The sequence below is a fragment of the Papilio xuthus genome, unplaced genomic scaffold (genome assembly GCF_000836235.2).
Source record: "Papilio xuthus unplaced genomic scaffold, Pxut_1.1 DF826923.1, whole genome shotgun sequence".
NCBI classification, from domain to species: domain Eukaryota; kingdom Metazoa; phylum Arthropoda; class Insecta; order Lepidoptera; family Papilionidae; genus Papilio; species Papilio xuthus.
In genome coordinates this window covers 2,616,006-2,638,221 of record NW_013531726.1, presented here as the reverse complement: position 1 = coordinate 2,638,221, position 22,216 = coordinate 2,616,006, and the positions used below count along the sequence as shown (strand labels likewise).

At 33.8% G+C, this 22,216-nt stretch overlaps 2 protein-coding genes across 7 annotated transcripts in view; one reads left to right on the top strand and one right to left on the bottom strand.

Annotated features, from left to right (window-relative positions):
- Positions 1-837: 837 nt before the first annotated feature.
- fru (sex determination protein fruitless) lies at positions 838-17,906 on the bottom strand. 5 transcript variants are annotated; one of them, XM_013318491.1, is made up of 8 exons: positions 17,447-17,906; positions 16,472-16,623; positions 13,337-13,474; positions 13,155-13,256; positions 11,015-11,236; positions 9,840-10,034; positions 9,370-9,484; positions 838-1,146 (listed from the first exon to the last, which is right to left on the bottom strand). In XM_013318491.1, the coding sequence occupies exons 2-8, from the start codon at positions 16,595-16,597 to the stop codon at positions 905-907; spliced, it is 1,140 nt and encodes a 379-aa protein (XP_013173945.1). In that variant the 5' UTR covers positions 16,598-16,623; positions 17,447-17,906; the 3' UTR covers positions 838-904. The 5 variants fall into 5 exon arrangements, with proteins under 5 accessions (XP_013173945.1, XP_013173941.1, XP_013173942.1 ...); XM_013318487.1 differs by lacking the exon at positions 838-1,146 and adding an exon at positions 2,185-5,922 and having other exon boundaries at positions 17,447-17,900; XM_013318488.1 differs by lacking the exons at positions 838-1,146; positions 17,447-17,906 and adding exons at positions 2,185-5,922; positions 17,104-17,407.
- Positions 17,907-18,504: 598 nt separating this feature from the next.
- The window catches only part of LOC106122497 (IQ and ubiquitin-like domain-containing protein), a 73,885-nt gene continuing 70,173 nt past the window's right edge, over positions 18,505-22,216 (top strand). For both annotated transcript variants that reach the window (XM_013318486.1, XM_013318483.1), the window contains exon 1: positions 18,505-18,750. The gene's annotated coding sequence lies outside the window, so the exon portion shown is untranslated. The remainder of the gene's footprint in view (positions 18,751-22,216) is intronic.

Sequence of the window (22,216 nt, the reverse complement as noted above, 5' to 3'; positions counted from 1 at the left end):
GGGATGAAATGATTCTTAAGAGATAAGTGTTTTTAATACAGTGTTTTAAATCGAACGCGTTGTATATTTTTTAAATTTAGTCTACGTACGTTATTATAATAAAGGAAAGTTACACAAATTTGGCCTATATTGGTTTAAATTTAACACTACATGACACACAAAAGACCTTGTTTAATTTTACCATCGTTCACAAGTTGTTGCCATCTCAGTCTTTAGCGTTTCGTACCATTTTAAAACATTTATTTCGCAACATCAAATAATGGAACATGCCGATACAAGTTCTTAATAAAATACACAAATTACTAGTTATATTAGAAGCTTCGCTTTTTATTCTGGTCTAAAAAAACCATAAAGAAATGTCGCCCATCGCAGTACCTACTAAAACATAACCCAAATTACAAATAATACATACATAATAACAACCACATGACCGATATTACTATCGTAGAATTTACAAAAAAAATTGAGTCTTTAGAAAGAATTTAATACATCTTTTAAATCCTCTTATCGATAGCTAAAAGGTTAAGCTTTTTGAAAATCTTATCGAGTTCATGTCAATTTACCCTGTAAGTTATAAACATACATACATACTTTTTGAATATCGCACTTAACTAGAACAATAAATAACGCACGAAAACGTGCAATAAATTACCTACTCGTTTAATTATATTAATGTAAAACGTTACAACCACTAAAATAACGTCAACAAGAAATAAAACAGTTACAGTTACAATACTTAAATAAATATTTGTATAAGTGTACGTGTTTGTGTGTAGTGTGCGTGTGTGTTTTGTGTGTGTGTGTATGTGTGTGTGTGTGTATGTGTGTGTATGTGTACGTGTTGTTTTGTATGTGTGTGTGTCAGAGCAAGGTAGAGGTCGAGGGCCGTTGGTGTGTGCAATGCCTAATGTTTGAGCAGCAGCGCCGCGTGCTTGAGGCGCAGGTGGGCGCGCAGAGTGTCGATGCGGCTGTACGTTGCCGGGCAGTAGGGACAGATGGAACGCTGCGCGGTGTGCGAGTGGAAGTGGTGCCAGCGGTTGGACACCTCCTTGCCGCAAGATTTGCAGCGCCACAGGGCGGCGCTTTCGGCCGCCGCAACGAACATGCTGTGGTACGAGTACTGCACGGGAGCCGTGTGCGGCCTCTCTGCAAACAATGACGCCATGCCTCGCCGTCACCTTACATGCTCCTTGTCCGCGCAAAGCTTTGTAGCAACCAAGGCTTGGGACCGATTGCTATCATATATAATCAAGCTCCACATATTTTAACAAAGATTCAAACTGAAACGAAATATTAAAGTTTTAATTTCGCAACCCTTATTGAAATATATGAGCAATATGTAAGATTGATACAAACTTACGTCCAACTATTTCAAATTATCAGGCGCTTTTGAAAAACGAACACTATGTGTACTTGTGAATTATTTTCGTAAATTGGTAATTTTTCCAATGATATGTTCCTTCCAATCGGAACTTATGTTATTTACTTGGGTATTTGTTTTAACGGTAAGACCTTATCACAAAATTTAAAACCACTAGTTTCTATTAACGACTACAAAATACATATGAAATTTGCATAGAAACATTTTCCAATCAACAAGATATAAACAATTTTAATGTTATCGATATACTTATGGTGTGATTGATATATTTGTTCTAAGTAATACAATCGCATAATTTAAAATCAAATAAAATTTGCGACAGTACATTTGCAAATAACTAATTGAAATTTGGTTTTGTTTCTGAATATTGAAATTAAAAGATCACATTTAAATCTTTGTCAAAAATTGAGAAGTTTTTAAATATTTATCGGTCTCCAAATCTTGGGCGTTTGTTTTATAAAGATCAGCAATACTTTTGAGTCGTCTATTCTCGGTATGGGCGCATGCATGCTCTGACATGAAGTGTTGCTGCTCCGTGTACAATGACAGCTAGATGTGTCACAAGCCGGTGTCAGTTACCGACATACAATGAGGATGGGTCGAGTGACACGCACAACTGAAACTACACGAATTGTAACATAGCACAATTTAATGTAAAAATTAGTAATAAATACAACAGATAAATGCAGGAGTTTGCAACATGTTAAAATTGCATTACATAACATCAATGTGAAATAAAAAAAATTGCATTAACTGATTGCATAAAACAAAAAAAAATCAAAATTAAACTTTTAATGGAGGCATCAAACCAAGATTATTTAGAAATATATCATAGACACAACAAATCTTTCATAAAATTTCATTTAAAAATATAACAACAGCGATTGGATAGTTGTTAGGTAGACGATTTGACACCCCCGCCTATTAGTATTTATACTATTGATACACGACACTATAACAAATTGGCTAATGTTAAAAATAAACAAAATAAACATAACTAGACCATTGCTATCCTGAAATAACCATAGCGCTCGTCCTGCACTCCATTGAATTCCGAATAACACCACATCGCCGTGATATTAAGAGGCCGTTTTATTATACAATAAATTGGAATATTCAATTAGATTGGCCAAATAAGTGACTAGGTCATAAAGACCTTATTTTCAATAAGACTAAATTTAGTAATTCGTTAACCTTATGTGTAAATCCATATGGCATAATGTTAGCTTTCAATAAGTCCAATTACGTGGTCATTATATATTTATTAAGTTGCACACTTTCTGAAAGCTGTAAAGAGATCAAAGGGGTGATATTTTCTGAGCCAAACGATGTGATACTCCAAAATATTCTGGCCAGACACTATCATAGTATCCTAACCTAAAATATCTAAAATAATCTATATTACTAATCGATCGATTTGCTATAGCAAATTCAATATTTAAAATTGGTCTCGAGTGACAGTAATATACAAAAAAAATGCATTCACGATTAGATGAAGTTACGGGCGCGCGGGCGAAGTACGCTAGCGTCTGCCCTTATCGGATAGCTATGATCTATTCATCAACAATAGACTTTGAATTGCGCGACAATAATAAATTATTAAACATTAACTATTACGATTGGCAGAGGTAAACAAGCTAATCCTTAATATTACCAGCTATGAAACCTGTACAACACCGTAACCCAAACTGCGTTCGCTACCTACATACAAAATAGGAGAAGTACTTCTGTTTAATATAAAAACAACCTATTCACTATCTCGCTCTCCTTCTGCCACTCTTACCTCGTTACTAGGAAGAGATATACATTTAACAATACAATTGAAATTAGTAAAGATTTATTCTATTGCAAGGTAAAATATTAAAATAGAAACTAAGAGAAGTGTGTACTTCTTAAGACATAAAAGAAAAAAAAAATTATATTATATCTGCTTTTTATAAAGCCGCTATTTGGAGGTAGAAAGTAAAATTATTAACTTTAAAACAGAAACAAAGTATAAATTCTCTTTATAAATTAAATTAAGGAATTCTATACTTATGTTAAATACAAAAACAAAACATATTTGCAGACATTTAAAGTTGATTGGTAGATGTAGAAATGAGAAGTACTTCACTATGTAAATAAAAAAAAGTATTAGCTCCATTTTCGGAGACATTCATTACTTTTATAATATCCTTTAGTTTGGTTACGTAATTAAATAACTAGTAATATTGCACTGAGTATGAAATGCTATCAAATAATAAGCGCCCACGTCAACTGGTAAGGTATATAAACATCTTTTTTATCACTAAAATAAATATAAAAAAAATCTTTGTGGAAGAAACGTTTGGTGATATTTGCATACCCTCTCGGGACACAGGAGCTTAGTGCTTATATCAAGTGGGCCCCTATATTTAATAAGCAAATGTAAATCTAGTTATGAGTTATGACTATTAAAAAAAATTGCACAAGTGAAATTGCATGTTCACAGCTACTTAAAACAGCATCGCCGCCACAACTTAGGAAATATGAAAAACTAAAGAAACGGTACATACGACTGACATCTACTTTTTGGCTGAGTTGGATTCGATTTGTAAAAAAAATCTCTATATTATAATATATATTAAGTCAATTTGAACGTTTAAAAAAAACGAAGGTAAATATTTCGAGTGATACTGTAATGTCTAGTGGCGCGACGAGAACGTCACGTAAATGTGACGCAACGGACGCGACCGCAACTGGATGCTAGACGCCTTACAATAATGCAAAGTAACTAATCATTTAAAACATTAAATATTACAAATAGGAGTCGAATCGTAGCGTGTTAACACTCTTGGTTCTAGCACCATTCCATTTTATCACATTTCAGTTACCGTACCACTCTAAGTGTTTAGCTAAAAATGTAACAATCTTAAATCTTAATTGAAAATACATACATAAACGCTAGGTTAGTCCCAATCGTAGAATGCCAATATTAGTTACTAAATGCGCAACCCTCGAACGTTCCACCCTATCTTAAAATAATTGAAAAGAGGTCTGTGACCTCAAGCACCGTTCTCATATGGGCTCTGGCGACCCTTTAAGACAACTAAACGTAAAAACATCTACCAACGATAAAATTATAAAACACGTCAACAACGTCAACGACTGCCTCGCGCAGTGTATCCACTGCCGACTGAACATAACTAAGTCGCGAAGTGTTACCATATAGGTTCGATCAATAAAAACAAACAACACTGATAAATCATATACATACGTCACATAAATATAAAATTATATTAAATCAGACAATAGAATATATCTAAGTATAAAAAAAAACAATCTCCGTAAATAGATCAACTAGTCTAGTATAAAAAAAAAAATCTTTTCGTATGTTTCCTTAGGCGCTATCCGTTAATACATCACAAATCCTTAATAATTATCCATCTTGCAAAGGCCTCATAGAGTTACAAATGCATCTACACTGAGATTCAGTCAATATTTATATGTCGTTGACCGACGACAGATCACAATCTCTTGCCAGTTCTCTCAACCTGCTGTTGTCATTCCGCACCACTCATAGGATATAACATAAATACAATTAGCTACAGGAAACTCAGAATTCCCTATCTAACGAATAAATATAACAAGACGATGAATGCCCGCTTATGGGCAGCCGTTAAATAGCCAGAATAACTTCGCGGTCGCACCGCTACTTGAATATAGTGTATACTCCTTAAATAGCTTAAGATTTCTATTGATATAATATAAAAAATAATATGGTAATAAAATTAACATCATATTATTGCTTTTGCCCGTTCCCGTATAGCGATTGGTATAGAAAAAAATTTGCTTACCTACATTAATAAACGCTTCGATTTGTTAAGCGACATTTAAAAGGATTTACGTTTTGTTTTCGAAAAACGTCTAACAATTATAACATCCAATAATAGGATTCTTATAAAAGGTCACACTGGGGCAAGTCAAATGCACAACCGAGACAATACTAAAACGAGTGGCCCATCGTGGATGGGCATTAAGAACTGAATTTAAGGCCCGCTTAAGTAATAGCACTTCAGCTTAATCCTAAATAGGAAAGTCAACGCGAGACGGTCCATTAGAATGCAAACACACGAGTCTGTCCGCCGGAGCGGAGCGGCCTGGCTGTGCACGAGCGCGCGCTCACACGGCGTCCATGCCCAGCCAGTACATGGACAATCAATCGAAGCTCGCGTCGAGGTGGTTCGCGAAGAGCGGCGCCGCATGTGTCGCGTGCGTGCCGTGCGTCGCGTGCGTGGCGTGCGCGGCATGCGTGGCGTGCGCGGGCGCGGACACCGGCGGCGTGGGCTCGAACTTCCTCGTGTCGGGGTTGTACGCGGGATGTTTGAACTTGCAGTGCGTGCGCAGGTTGTCGGAGCGCGTGTACGTGGCGCGGCACAGCGGGCACTCGAAGCGGCCGGGGAAGTGCACGTGGTAGTGGTTGCGTATGTGCGTCACCACTTTGCCGCACAGCTTGCAGCGGTGCAGGTTGAGTGCGCCCGCCACCCGCTCGAACGTCAGCCGCATGTGCCAGCCCTTCGAGCCTGCAACCACCGAGCCGTCACTCCCACCCTCGCCGAATGCCGTGCCATGCCGCAGTGCCAACTCACCTCACCCCTACGTACTCTCACAATGCGGTACGATGCGATTATGAATGATTCGATCGATCACCTTATGTTTCTAAGAGAATTAAATTCATATCTATCATAATTAACGTTTTAGTGAGATATGGTCCGCAACGGTCGGATAGACGATCTCTTTTTAGACACTAATAATAATCATAATACATTGCAAAGAAATTAAAAAATAACAATGAATTGATGTAGGTTTTACTTATAATAAAAATAGGAAAACAATAAAATAAATATTATTAAAAAACTTCAAAAACCAAAATAATTAATGGGAGTAGAAATTTGGAGTTAAAAAATATTTAGTCATCATTCATAATCGCATACTGCTAACGGTAAGTTGTTTGTTGGTTCTGCAGCATTTTATTACACGTCTTTGAAATTATTAGATTTTAACAATTATGATATCAGTAAGTTTAAAACAGTAGAACCTAGAATAATCAACCTTAAATATGATTAAGTATTAATAACATACAAGTGTGATATTTTAAAAGATAAAAAATTTCATTTTTTACTGGTGTTACAAAAAAATCATACGAGAATAGATATTTCGAATAGGCTAATATGTCAAAGTTCTACTGTCGGTCACAAAGAGGTTATTCAAAGATCGATAACATAATGTTAGCACTAGGTTTTCAAAGCAGCATCGAGATTAGTTTGTAAATGCTAAACTATGCTTCTCCTAGCACTATTTTAAAAGCGCTCATTAATTAATAAGAAAGTTATTAATTACATTTTTATATTATCAACAAAACCTCCGAAATAAAGTTACATAAAAATAATTATATTTCAAGAGATTCATGCAAAAATGAATCGATTATGGCATTTGAAGAAATGGTGTCTGTTATTTGTCAGTGTTGTTACAATTGCATGAAATGTTAATAATAGTTTCACTTTCACCAAGCCGATAACAGAATGCGATTTTTTTAGAAACAGGTTTGCTGTAAACAAAACTAAGCATGGAAGAGGATGAAAATGAAAAGAAAAATAAGTATAAATAAAAAAGGAATATATTTGCAACGAACACACAATAACGATACTTACAAGTTAGTTGTTTAAAAATTAATAAATTATTATTTAAAGAACGTTGTCGCAAAATACAAAATCAGTCTTGGACGCTTTGTTGTTAACTTCAATATTTACTACGAGGAACAATAAGAGATCATAATATCGCTAGTGCGTCATAGCGAAGGTAAGATGTCATTTTATTGCTCTTACATATTGTACAAGAGTACAATGAATATTTTTTTTATAATTTAAATACACGCTTTGTTGTTACGTCAAGTAAACCTTGAGCATAAATAAAATGATATCCATCCCATACTCACAGCTCGTGTTTAAAATTGAGTATACTATTAAATACAAAATTCACCCTGAGAAGCTTCAACCTTACATTAAGAAATTAAAAAAAAATCAGTTGAAGCTAAATTAAATCAACGTGAATATCTCAATTCTGAGAATTATTATTATTAAATAAAAAAAATCTAGACCATATTATTTACTTATTTATATGTTAAACCAAGGGTGAGAGTTTTATTAAAAAAATAATACTGAAAAAAGAAAGTTAAATCGCACAAAGCCGAGTTAAATTTTAGCCATACATTTTATACCCGTGTGACTATAGCTTAGTGATTCTTAGCATAGACATAACAAACACTAGGGAAGCAAAATCAACATTCCGTTTCAAAAGAAAAACATATTTTTACTCTATACTTAAATAATAGTGCTTGTTATGACTGTTTATAAAGAAATGAACACACCACACCTTATTACTAATTACAAAATGGAAATAGAACCTGTGAAAGCAATTCATGTTATAGGAAAGAAATGTTAGTACGGAATATTTGGTTTTAGAAATCTTATAGCTACCTCTTTGGAGTATATCATGTATAAATTTCATACGTATTATTAGTAAGGAATTAGTGTGAAGATGACCTCAAGCTTTTACTATATAAATCGAAACAAAAATCTAATTAATTTATGATTTTTTTTAAATTACTTTAATTTTTTTAAATTCATTGGCTTACACACATAAGTGATGCATTAATAAAAACTAATGACTAATTGTATCTAACATTACAAAAATTAAATATCACCCTAATCTCATAATTGAAGGAAAACAATCACAAATATAACTACATTTCATTCCTGTATTTATTTAAAAAAAATCCTATGAATTGTAAGATATTATGTTTTGGTCGCTCGCTATTCAACATGTTGTTTGAATATTTGACATATTGTCAGACTTCAAAACGGAACAATGTTTCATACGTAGATGCCTCTTTAAATTATCAGCTCTAGTCAATATAATTGGACACAAGGGACATTTATGTTGTTCAGGATTATGAGATTTCATATGTTTCTTTATATTGCCAACATTTTTACCACAAATATTACAAGTCATTGGTATACTGTAAGGTTTATTTTGATTTAATGCCATTTTGTAGCTTTTCATTATGCTTTTAATATTCGATAATTTGTTGAATCTTTCGGGAGGCTTAGAGTTTTCATCAACGCCAAAGTTTTCACCTGTAAGATATGTAATTGGTTCACTTCTAAGTTTATTTTAACGCATGCTTTTCCTTCAAGACACGTTCCTTCAAGTAAACTTACGCATTACATTATTTCCATTGTATCCATGCATACCTTAAAAAAAATCAAGCCTAATAATCAAATTCACCGTTTGTTTACACCTAAATCTTTTACACACACACTTGTAATTTTACGTCAAAAATTCACACGACCTTAACAGGGGAGCGCCAAATCTTACGCGACTTTTTTTATAACCACACCGATTTCTTCGATAAAAAAAACATATATATAAGCCAAAGTATTATAAAGAAGCTATTAATGAATGGTTGGTGCAAATCAGAGAAGAATGATAGAAGCAAGAGTAAAAACATCATGCTGTAAGGTGTTAATGTCATGCCTTTAAAAAAACAACACATTTATAAGATAATATTTGGAACTATAATATTATTTACACCAATTTATGTTTCCAAATATTTAAGCAGAATATCAAAAGCTGGCAACACAGAAAACATATAACAGATACAGAAAAGCTATTGTGACAATGTTTTTTATTTAATTCAAAGTTCAAGATTAATTTATTAGGGTATTAATTTTTAGAATGCCTTGTCAAAAATAGCTCTCCTTTCTTAATATATTCAAGATAACCACAAACTTAACTATGACATAGAAATATTCAATTTTAATTTAAATAAAATGTTCATTATTTGCCCAAATGACATATATTCTATTATAAAGTCCGGTACCAGAAACATCTTAATGTAGTACATAAACAAGTGTTTGTCTATTATTGTTAATATTTGTGGTCATCTCATAAACAATGTATTGACTTACCATCGATGGTGTCTGTCTGGTCCGGGTGGGGCTGCAACATTGTCTCGTTCTCGCTACATTCGTTACCAAGTGGGTGCTGAGTCAACATAGATGCCATTTCATTTACTCCCATTCCCTGAAATCGTCATATATTTCATATAGTATAGCAATCTATGACATAACTATTTGAGCCAGTAATTGTTTTTTTTTAAGGGAAAGAAAATAATATGATAAAGAGAGAAGAGAAGGATAAGGATGTACCTATCAGAAACTACAAATATTTTGAAAGCAATTCTATCATAGGTATTGATAACGAAAAACATTTTTTTATATTTTTGTATGTCTGTCCACAAGGCCGCGTTTGTTCCTAGTAGTCTCCGGAACGGCTGGACGGATTTTAACGGGACTTGGACGGGAAGGTAGCTGATGTACGCGGACATGTTATAGGCTATTTTTTAAATTCTATAATGAGTTAAACATATAGGACTGACCGTTAGATGTGTCTGGTCAAAGTGCGGAGGCGGGTGCATCGGCGCGGGGTGCGGCGTAGCGTACGCGTCCGGTTCCTGCTTGACGTGCGCGTGCGCCACCAGCGGCGTCAGGCGCTGCGGCGTGTGCGCCGGCGGTGGAGTCGACGGCTCCGAACCCGACCCCGTTGAACCACCCTTACCACCTTTCGCGTGCGACTGTACACGTACACATAAACTATATTTTGGAAGCTACTTAGTGGAAGCTATTCCGCGTTTCGTCTGATGAGTGTGCGTCCCGGAGGCCAATATTAGTCCTCTTTCCCTTCCCACCCTTTTCCTTATAAGGAAAGGATGGGAAGTGAAAGTGGACTTTCCGGATGAGAGGATGCATGGAAAGGAAGAAAATATATTCTTTCTGTGCATCCTCTCCTCCGTTGATTAAAGGTAGGCAACGCATATGCAATTGCAATTGCAATTGCGTATGTCTATGTGCAACGGTCACTACGCTATTTCAGCGATTTCCGGCCGCTCGCTCCTTTGCCACCATTTGATATAAAAAAAAAATATTTACTTCTGCACTGTACACCTATACTTTACTGCACATAATTCCACATTCAACTAAACAACAAGGAAGTACTTTTCATGAAGCAATTCGTGCTTCTAGTAGCATTATGAGTCACTTTATATGCCTAAAAACATGAGCATGATTAAATATCACAGGCATAGCGTGACGATAGCACTTCTCCTAACATTGCTGAGAATCATGTCTATCAAATTAGCAGTTATCAATAATCGCAAGCTAATTAATTAATAGAAGTAAAGTTTGAACAATTGCCCGATACTTTGAACAAAACAACAAATACAATGTTTCAAAACAGTAATAGGCACAATATGATGAAAATTGAAAGATGTTACAATGACTACTATTCATAACACATTGTTTAAGTTATGTCTCCTAGAGTTGTCATAGATTATAAACCTCTTTTTAACTGTTCATACATCAAAATCTTTTCTTGATTCAACAAAGCACAGATAAGACAACCACAAAAGGGCTTTTGATGCGTATAGGATTACAGATGTTAACTGAAATTGAAGTTTATAACTAAAGCTTGCTGGGTTATGAGACTCAAGTGGTTGAATAACAAATTGGATATATTAATAATGAAAACATGACATATTATAGCAATTCCACTAACCTCATAGTGCCGGTATGGTATATCATCGTCACGTGGCAGAGATGAGTTCTTCCTGCGCCGCTTCTCTGGCGGTGCGGGGGGAGCGGGTGCGTGGGGCGCGGGCGGCGCGGGGGGCGCGGGCAGCGGCGTGCTGCCGCCGTGCGCATGCGCAGCAGGCGGGCTCGCGAACTCACCGCGAGACAGGTTCTCCGCACTAACTGATGGTGTTGATCGCTCTTCCGTCTGCACAATATAGAATATTCAACGTTTATGAACTGTTTTCTTTAATCACATCGATTAACCCAAGTTTTTATGCCGTTCCGAAAAATAATTCTTTCTAGTACTAGCTGCAAAAAATTTTAATCACAATTTCAACGGATTATTTAAGATGCTCCTAATTACGCTTAGTATAATCGTAACACAGGTCAACTTCTAAAGCCGATATGACTACAAAGTTCAACTATAAATTGCAAATAGAAATATTTAGTGATGTAAAATTTTATATTTAGGTTAATAGATAGACTAGCATTTTTAAAGAGCTATATGCATTGATTTCCATAATTCTGACATAAATGTTTATACCGTTTTTGTTAATGGAGATGTAATCCCTCCAAGTTGATAGCACAGGCGACCGAAATAACTTAAATTAAAATTTTTACTGTTAATAATTCTTTTATTATATTTTATTAAGACTTTTAGGAGAAGTTCCGTTGTGTCATTAATTTTATTGTTATTCTTTCTAACGGTGTTTTAGTGTGTACTAAAATTTGCAAGTAAGAGGAAAGATACTATTTATTTATCATGCACGCTATCTGCCGTTAGTCTTTTAATACCAGTAATATTATCATCACTTACTCTTTTATTTACAACATTAATTCAGAGAATACAGATTGAGAATTAAAATATATTGTTTCCTATTTAAGTTCGGCAAATGGCATTGATATATTTGCTTCTCTCGACATTAACATTCTTAGAGATTAGAACAGTATAGTTGGAATGTAAATTTTAGGTCGCCTGATTACGTAGGATTTTATTCTCATTTGATGTACCTTTAGACGTTTTTAGAATGTTTGCTAGATGTAAAATACGCTATTTATATACTATCGTGCTACTATCTTATATACTTATATAAAGTTATGGCCATTGTTTGATCGCGCTAATCTCAACAACTAAGATTGTTTTTTTTTCATTATTTTTGCATTTGGCACAACTATTATGTAGACCATAATCTATTTAAAATTTGGGGTTAAAAGTAATTAACATGTGAATTTTTGTCAACCTTTTTTAGGCAATTTTATTCTGAAAAGTAAACAATACCTATGTACTTTAGAGTAAAGCAGTTACGATGTACATAGATAACATTTTATGGTTATCACCGGCATATATTATATACGATATACGTATGTATGTAATAATTCGATGTATACAGCATTTCAATAGACTTTGAGGTGGTTGAACGCCAAATATGTCTCAATACAGGTATAAACTATACGTTCTGAGAATTACAAATCGAATATTTTCCATACATTGGACTATCAAAGTCATTAGATTGCAGTAAATCTATAATGAGGACTCGCAGACACGTCGAACGGAATTTTGTTAAATTTCAATGTTTTAAATTTAGCGTAACGCTTGCAAATATACCGGTTTGTGCAAACTAGTTCATAGAAAAGGGTGCACGTGTGCTACGCGATTCTAGCTGGCAGACTCTCGGCTTATCATTTGTCACAAATATCAAGGCCACGAGAAAATATGGCGCGTCAACAAGAGAAAATTCCTTAATGCGCTTATAATTAATTACTAAGACGATATAATGTTTTGAGCTGCACTTAAACTAGAAAAACGAAGGATGCAATATAAGTACACGTAATACACATCCGCGTTCCATTTATAACATAACTGTATTTTGAAATAACAGTACAGCAAAAGCTAGACATGAAGATTAAGTTAAATATTAGTTTCTTCATCAATTCACCTAAATGTTGTTTAGATACAAATTATTTCATTACCCGATTTAATTAACCTTTAATAGTGGTCTCGATTTGCATTTACTAAATTATTGGAAAAACACATCTATATGCATCACAAAATATAGGAAACAACTTTAAAAATAAATTAAAACAATAAATAAAAAAATTATAATACGTAAAAATATATTTACCTTAGGATTTAGTGTGTTGTTTTCTGTCAAACCTCTAACTTGTAAGCTTTCAGCAGTCTTTAGGAACATAGGTAGCATATTTTGGCCAACATTTACTTCACCCTGAAATAAATTAAATATTAATTAATTAAAATATTACATTATTCTTACTTTAATGAACATTTTTGTATATATTATTTTACCTTGTACATAAAATCCAAGAGTGACTTCATCTCTGAGAATCGCACATCTTTTAAAAATATTATGGGATGCGGATGAGAGTTCTGCAAAAATATGGTCTCAAAGTATGGAGAACATGCTGACAGAATTGTCTGGTGCGCCTGCAACAATGTGTAATACTTATTGAACACAATAATAGTACAACTTCCATATTTACTTATCATCAGACCTCTACACATCCCCACTGAGGGGCTCGGAGCCTACTATTAAGACTAGACCTTAGTCAACCACTGTGGCCTAGTGCAGGTATTTGACTTCACACTTATCTTTGAACTTCTTCGCAGATATGTGCAGGTTGCAATAGGATGTTTTCCTTCACCATATGTATATTGGATAAGTTTACATGTTAATATAAAATCACAAAACACGTTGGTACATGGAGAGATTCGATCCCAGAACATGCATATAACAAGTCAAGTGCTTAACCACTGAGCCAAGGACGTTCGACGTATTTATGTATAGATATATGTAAATATACAAAACGTAAAAGTCAAAATTGTAATTATACTAACAAATTTAATTTAATGAGTTAGAAATTGAACATTAAATGAACTGTTAATGTCTAGTATATAGACTCTTGTATATCTATTTATAGACATAAATATGTTGTGTAACTTAGATAAAGTAGGTTCCTTTAGACTTGGTAGTAAATTTTAGAAATTCAAATTTAATTATCGCATCACAAGGCCTATGTTTTTAATGTATAAGAAACATAATTAAACCAAAAAGAAAATATTGAATAATCATAATAATGCAAACTCCTTCGTCTGCTTAAGGCAGACATATTAGAACTGCTGTAGGTACTGATTGCTTGAAACAATCCATGTACAATGTCCCTTATTTAATTAAATATTCACTGAAATTTATGTGTGAGATGTAACTTTAAAATAATATATTTTTATGTCGCATTAATATGTAAATGGTTTGGATTTTGTAAGTAGTTAATGAATTTTTAATTCAATACTTAACATTTTTACTTTCACAGAAATATATTGCTATTTATAGATTTCTAAAAATAAAACTTTTATCTACATTTAGGGGAATTAAAAATTCCACTATAGCTTTTGTATAGTGTAACATGTTTTTTGTCAGTATGAAAATGTTAATTAGTATGCTTGCTCATTACTGCGTAAAAAGTAATGAACTTGGTTCGAAAATTATTTGTTACATACATTGCTTGTTTGCATTTATTAGTGTCCGTAAATACTAAACCGATTAAAAAAAACCTTTCACTGTTAGGGAGCTACCCCATCCCCAGATGATATGGCATATTTATTACTAGACTTATTAATTCCGCTAGGACGAAGTCGGGAGTAACTGCTAGTCTATCTATAAGATAAACTATTAAACAAAAGCTGGACAGTTATAAAATTACCATTTCATCTCTGTATATTTGCCAAAAGTTGTCTATTAATTAACAATTCTATCCAATTTCAAATTAAAAAGAGACGATAAACAAATATCATAAATTAATTTGATATTTTTATGTTTAAAGAACTGTTAAAAACACTAATAAAATGAGTTACAGTCTGCAAAAAATATATGCACTGGATTGGTCTTCTAGACCCTAAAACCAGACAAACAAGTGTTATAAAAATTAGAAAGTTAACGACATGCAGCTCTTATGCAGACTACCTAACATACAGCCAGCGAATAGCACTGGCGACCTACAAACTAAATTGCATTTTATTAGCATAAAACTTCAAACTTTCAAAATTCGTGAATTTTAATAAGTCAAAGGAATAATTTGTTAAGTTATAACAACCAATAAATAACAGAACCAGAGAAAATGCTATAAATGAATTGCATAAATAAAATTTCATATTAGCATCTATTGGTACAAACAGACAACGCCACTGGTTTGTTTCTAAAAATAGATTTTTTTTGAATCATGGAAATTTTTGCATATTATTAATTTGAAATTTTGGATTTAACTTTACAAAACACGGCAATGAATGGGTTGCAGTTAGTATTTTAACAAAAAATTATGTTTCTTCAACCGATACAGTGATCTCAGAAATTTCATGTTATCTGCAGAGCCAATTTATGGATATCATGTATAAATTATCCAAATAAATGTATTCATTAACAGAAGAATTTAATGTAAATTAACGTTACTTCAGACTGAACATGATTCTGACAAATAGTTTAGAAGATATCACAAGTAGTAGTAGTAGTGGGGTCTACACTAGTGCTCTCTGCTCTAGTGCGTATTTTCAAACAATCACAAACTAAAAAGGTAACCAAAAAATAAGATGGATCATCATCATCAGGAAGGGTACTACGAATAGAGCTGATAGGAGGCCAAACACATTATTTGCCACCCGGGCTAAACCGGAGCATGTTGCTAAAAAAACTAGAATACATCTGACCTTAACAAAACCAATTATTTCCCTTGAAAAGCATACAACCTGTGTAGTTTATGCAAATTATACTCAAGATTTTAAGACGACACAACAAAAAACATTTTGTGTAAGAATAACCTTGCAGAATTAGCAAATATTTGAATATATACAATGTGGTCTGCCTTGATTTGATGGCTCATATGAAGGCACATTAGAGGTGATTATATTATTTTATACATTCTGGGCTTCTACTATTTTATATTTTAAGCATTTTTTTTTATAATAGAAGAAAAATTGTAGCTATAGAAATTGCTAAACTGAATTGAATGATTCATATTTATGAATTAACAGCTTAAATGTAAACTGTATTGTAGATGTTTTGTGTTGTCTGTTACTCAACTTTGTTTACTATTGTATGCAATTTGTTATGACATAATAAACAGCTGCTCTAACATGTCAACATAATATATTTAATTCATGAATGCAAGCCATGTATCAACATGACAATACAAATAAATATGTTCATGATGCATCTATCAAAACTTACTACATTTTTTGTAATACTGAAAACATTATTTTACATTTAAATTTATTAAATATGAAATGATTTACACAGATATCAACAGTATATAGAGAAGAGTAAATAAAAGAATCATAATAATTTTAATGATATTCCCGAACACCACTAACATTTTGAAATTAAATTTTCATAGAGATATGCAGGTAAAGTTAATTTAAGTCGACTAAACTTACCTTGACCGTCTCCCCATCACAGGCAAGAGTGACATCGCAGAGAGCCTCACGCTGGAGCAGGCTTGCAAGCACATCAGTCAGATTGTTTGGATGGTTGTTCCAGCGCAAACAGAATTGCTGGTCCATTGTGGGTGCTAATGTCAGTGACCGTGCTGTAAACAATCACATTTTAACTAACACAATATGTTTACCGCCAAAAAGCGCCACAGAAAATTCTCACACTTAAATTAAATTCAAAAGTTAGGAATGTTCTGCTGTAGACTAAAATACTTGCATCATAAACCTTGGTAATAGTTAAATCCTCTGGTTAATTAGACACGTGCGCTGTTTATCAAATACACATTAAAGCCACTATGTGCAAAAAAATTGCGGCCATAGGGCTTAGATAGTAGAGCGCAAAGATAAGTGACATCAGCGGCTCGAATTAATAGGGGCCGCGGGCCGCGGGCAGCGAGCTTACTGTACTCAAGATTGACAGTTAGCCCGCCGACACATATCTACTTGTTGCATGCTCCAACCGAGACCCCTACATTATGTAATTTAACTCCAGAAGACACACGGCGGGGCCACCGACCCTACGGGACGCGAAAACCACTAGCCGCCTCTATAAAACGAGTTTAGAAAAGTAGTACCGCTGGCCAAAAAAATCGCAACATGCTGACACCGTTATAATCGCCAAGCTGGATGTGCCAGTTGCTAATCAAACGCGTGCTTTCAGGAATTTGTAGGTGCACTATTATTGTACTGTTCACAGAACATCCCGCATGCCTTGAAATTGATGATCGAAGGACAAACGGGATTTCTAAACGCGTAGTTGTGTCAACTTTAGCTATTCGTAGCGCCATTTGCCGATCCCGTATCTCAGTATCTTAAAATTATCATTTATCAACGAAATTTTCTCTAACACACCATTAATTCACTAACACAAATCAGAATAAACTTCCTTGTTCACAAAGTCAATAATTCCTAACTCACCATTTGCAAAAATTTTGCCATCACAAACGCCACCCGACCCCTACCTTGCACTGTCTTTTTGACCACACACACATCTCGATTTCCGTGTTCACTCACGGCACCTCACGGCCTTCGGAATATCTTTCACATCATAATCGGCCCGTATTCGCAACGCGAACTTCATTCGTATCTGAGCGTGGCGCTAAATTTAAAATTTGCAACATTAGTTTGTAGCAGAAAAGTGGTTTTGTGTAAGTTTTCTTTTCTTTAATGTTTTCTAGGCCTGAGAGTATCCATTATCTATCATTTAGTATAGTAAAATTATTAATATACTCATTATAAACAGCTAAACCGTATTTCGTGCAAAATCCATAGATACCGAATTGAGGTTATGTGATGTGAAAAATTAAACAGAATTTACTAAATACTTCGGTAAAGCCTCATTTATTTATATCAAATATAAATAATTATGTTGAATACAATGCTTTTTATCACTAAAAATAGAAATAGTAAGTAACATAAAAATTATTAACATTGGCCTTGACATTTTTGTTATCACAAATTCGCAGATTCGCACATCTGCCTCGGTCTCTGCTAGCGCCATCTATCGTCTAGTAATGGGAATCAAGCATGTTTCGTGTTTTTGAAACATAAAGAAAGATGGCGCAACTAATGTTTGCACGTGTGCGAATACTTTTGTTTAGGACAACGACCTTTATCTACATTTTGGTTGCTTGCCTACTTCGTTCAGTTTTTACGACATGACATCTTTTAAATTATTCGTCATGTGACTATTGATTGCTTGAATATGAAGAAAAAATTGAATCGGGAGTAGGATCATTAAAAAAAACACTTAACTTTCCTAAACATGTAATAGAATACCTAAATAATCAATGTTAACTACATAAATGCTATGTTATACATCAAAATAGGTAATCAAATCCAGGACGCCGGAAACCCACACAAAAGTCCAACAGTTTGTGAATTCGTAAAATTATGCAGTCAAGCGGAATAAATTATTAAAAATTATATTTGCAAGCATAATTAAACATTTTTTGATACATTCTTTTTTGTAATCTATACTTTTATAACAAGGCAAAAGCTACTTTATAGTATGACGGTTTGTGTTATCTACCTACCCACAAAGATTGAATTCTCTCACACAACAGTCCATTTTGAAAAACGGCTTCAATTTGATGCGTTGAATACTGAACGAAATAAAATTAAGAAATAAAACAGTTAGTGCCAATGTAGTGAATAAAAAGAAAACACGACAACCAACTATGAAAAAGGAAATTTGCTTCCGATTTACCTGGATCTAAAAGGTAAACATTTTATTCTTAATATTTATAACCATAATTTTTAATACAAGTATTATAATTGAAAGCATTCACTTGCGGACATAAGTATTTTATTTGTCGTGTTTTGTTATGACTCGAAACTTGACTTTAATCGGCAAAAGGTGTAAGTAGCTAAATCATGGAACGAAAGTAAAATGTGCCTAGAAAACATGGATAACGTTATCTCTCAACTAAAACAAGCACTTGCTTTAATAAGACGTGTTGTGAGGTAAACATATCATTTATATTTGAATACCTCATTTTTGATATATTTTAAGGTGTTTATTTTTTAAATGGCCAACAATGTAACAAAATAAAATACTAAACAGGTTCCCGTTGCATTTTAGAAATTACTCTATACATCAATACGTGGTTAGTTTTTTAAAGTACTCGTAGACTGCCACTATTGTGAATTTGGTCCACAGAAATACACCGTGCGTGCCAATTTAGAAATGTGTAACGAATTCGCCGCCTAGATAGAACGAGACGGGCGACCTCATAATCATGAGTGGGTTATTGAACTTGGTAATAAATAAATCAGTGTATGGAGCATACGGCATACCGATAGCAGAACATTGAATTTAGACTAGTCTAGATATTTAGATCGTACATTGTTGGTACCGAAGTCAAAAGATAATATAGGTATTTTGAAAATATTGTTTGTATATTACATACATCGTTTGTAGAAAAGTTTATTAAATGTAAAACATATCTTCTTTTATATTCCCCTATAAAATTGCTGTAAAGTAAACTGAAATAATGTAAACTTTTTTGGCATTGGCATGCTCGCGGGTCAGATATCTTTTCATTCACATTTTTTCACAGCATTTCACATTTTACAAGGTGTCAGTCTTGAGAGCGGGTAAGGTCTTTTTAAACAAAAAAAATCTTGAATACCGATAAGTAGTTTATTTGGCCAGTAGTAAATCTTAGCAAGGAGTTTAGCAAAGCTTTCCGTTGATTATGATCGTGATGAGAGTGGCTGAGCGTGTCAGTCGGTAATGTAATGCAGTGCAAATGAGTCAATCTCGACGGGGCCGGGTGGTCACAGGGCCATTAGAAAATCGATTCGTTCTCAACCCCATCGACATCTACGTTAAACCATTTCGATTGTCCGGATAATGGAGAACGCGAATTTAATTAATTATTACGTTTCTATGTTAGATTAATAATTAACAATGCTAGTGGATCTTCATATATCTATGGATATAGAAACGATACGAAAAGTTTTATGAGTTGTTAGTACAAGACCTAAACATAAGGTTCAAAGTGGCAAACTTAGTATGAAGGTGAATCATCTTGTTAACAAATCTTAGTTAGAATGTTAACAAGGATGTTTGCAAAACTTGTTAATCAGTCGTCCTTAAAAGGTTTTAATTTGGTCTAAGTGTTGGTTTTATTTTATGATGTCAACAATAATAGGGACAACAACAGATAAGTAATTTCGGATTTTAAAATTAAATTTCTTTATTTTTTAATCTGTTGTCTTTGATACATAAAATTCTTAAAGCCATGCGAAAATTCTACCTCAAACTTGAATTTTCTACCTCTAAATACAATATAATTCGAAATCTAAATAGGATATGAAAATATTGACCGGGCCTTAGACCAACATTTTTAATATAGAAGAAGATTACTCTGATATAAGAATATCACCAGAACGGAGATAAGTTTTCGTATATATTACTTGTATAATATGATAGTGCGTCGTCGGTGTTACCGGCAATCTAATAATGACGTGAGAGGAAAGTCACGACTACACTTAGTTTTCCAATCTAAACAATAGAAATTCAACGGGTGCGCGACCCGCGGGACGCTAATCCATCTCTATGTAAATTATTCTGGAAATAACAACTTGTACCTCATCAGGCGATCATAGTGCGCGGTATTATGCCACTTCTCTTTTTTTTATTTCCTAAAATTTCTTAAAGATTACCCATGACGACTAGCGTCAGTAAAATGAAACTCCTACTTTGTAATTAGCAAAACTTTTCGAATCGTAAATTTGCCTAGTACTTATTACAGGCGTTTAATTTACATACTTATAAAATTTTAAAGGTCTATTCTGATTTACAATCGATCAAAGTATAGAAACAGCTTAACAATAAAAGATACTAACCGTAACCGCGAATAAAAAATAAAGTTGCTTTCGCAGTAGCAAAGCACGCACAGCACATCGTGTAAACATATCTTGTACTCGTAGCACCCGTTGACCTTGTACATCTCCTCACAGGCTGTTGAAAGAACTAAGCATTCTTTTATTATAGGACTTGGAATGATAGAGGATACTTGCAGTATGGAATGGGTAAAATATGATTATAGGGATAAAATTGTGGTCCAAATCTCCTTTCCTTTCAGGATGGTTTTATCATAATGTCCAGATGTGTCGAGAAACATGTCATTTCGTAGTTACCTGAATAATTAAGAATACTTTTAGACTGGCAATGTTATTTTTTTTTTGTGTAACAGTAATTTTAAACCAACGACAAATAAAACGTGGAATAGATATTCCCGCGCAATTAACACATTAAATTTAGGGTGACAGTGAAATCTGTGGTGTAGTGCCTTTAAGCTTGTAATGCAGTGTGGCGCTACTCATGACCGCGTCACATAAATTTCATTAAATGCAAGCGTACTCGCTCGCCTGTTCACTCTTACATTGTTAAAAGTTCGATACTGATGGAAGGACATATTACATAGTTTATATTAGGTTACAGTTTCGAGATTTGAATATTGACCGTTGATATAAAAAGTTTAAAAATTTGCTGAACAATGTCAAAATAATGACTTTTATACAGATCTTTAACATTTTGAGCTTTAAGTAAAAATGTTCATTAAATTCAGATAAGTTTATGTACAGTCAGCGTCATATAGATCGTCACAGACAAGATATGCAAATATATAGGTACACCAAAAGTATTCAATTATATCGGTACAACAAAAGTCCTCAAATTAATAGATACATTCACCCTGCTCAAATACATCGGTACATACACAGCGTCAAATATATGAGTACATGCAAGATGCTCATAAATATCGTAGCAGCCACAGCGTCATAAGTAACGAAGCAGTCAAGGTGCGCAAAAATATCGGTACATTTGACAAAATTGAACTCTATCTCTATATACTTGTGATACAAATTGGAATAAACTACTTCTGTTACATTCATTTGACAATTTGCATCAAACCATTTTTCAAAATTTACTAAAAGTGTTCGACGCGGATGACAGATATTATTTAGATAAAACCAACATCAAATTTAAGTTTGTCATCATATATGCTAGTTTGGTCTCGTGGCCTTACCGTTCGCCGCCGTTGGTACGTAAGGTCGGCGGTTCAAATCCCAAGCCACTATTTTTTTGACAAAATTGAACTCTATCTCTATATACTTGTGATACAATTTGGAATAAACTACTTCTGTTACATTCATTTGACACTTTGTATTAACATT

Excerpts from the sequence above, each read along its gene's own strand:
- fru (XM_013318487.1), bottom strand. The coding sequence starts at position 16,597 with ATGGACCAGCAATTCTGTTTGCGCTGGAACAACCATCCAAACAATCTG. Across the intron at positions 11,237-13,154 it reads ACAACACACTAAATCCTAAG|ACGGAAGAGCGATCAACACC; the intron begins GTAAATATATTT and ends TATATTGTGCAG. Across the intron at positions 5,923-9,369 it reads CCAGACAGACACCATCGATG|GCTCGAAGGGCTGGCACATG; the intron begins GTAAGTCAATAC and ends CGGTGGTTGCAG.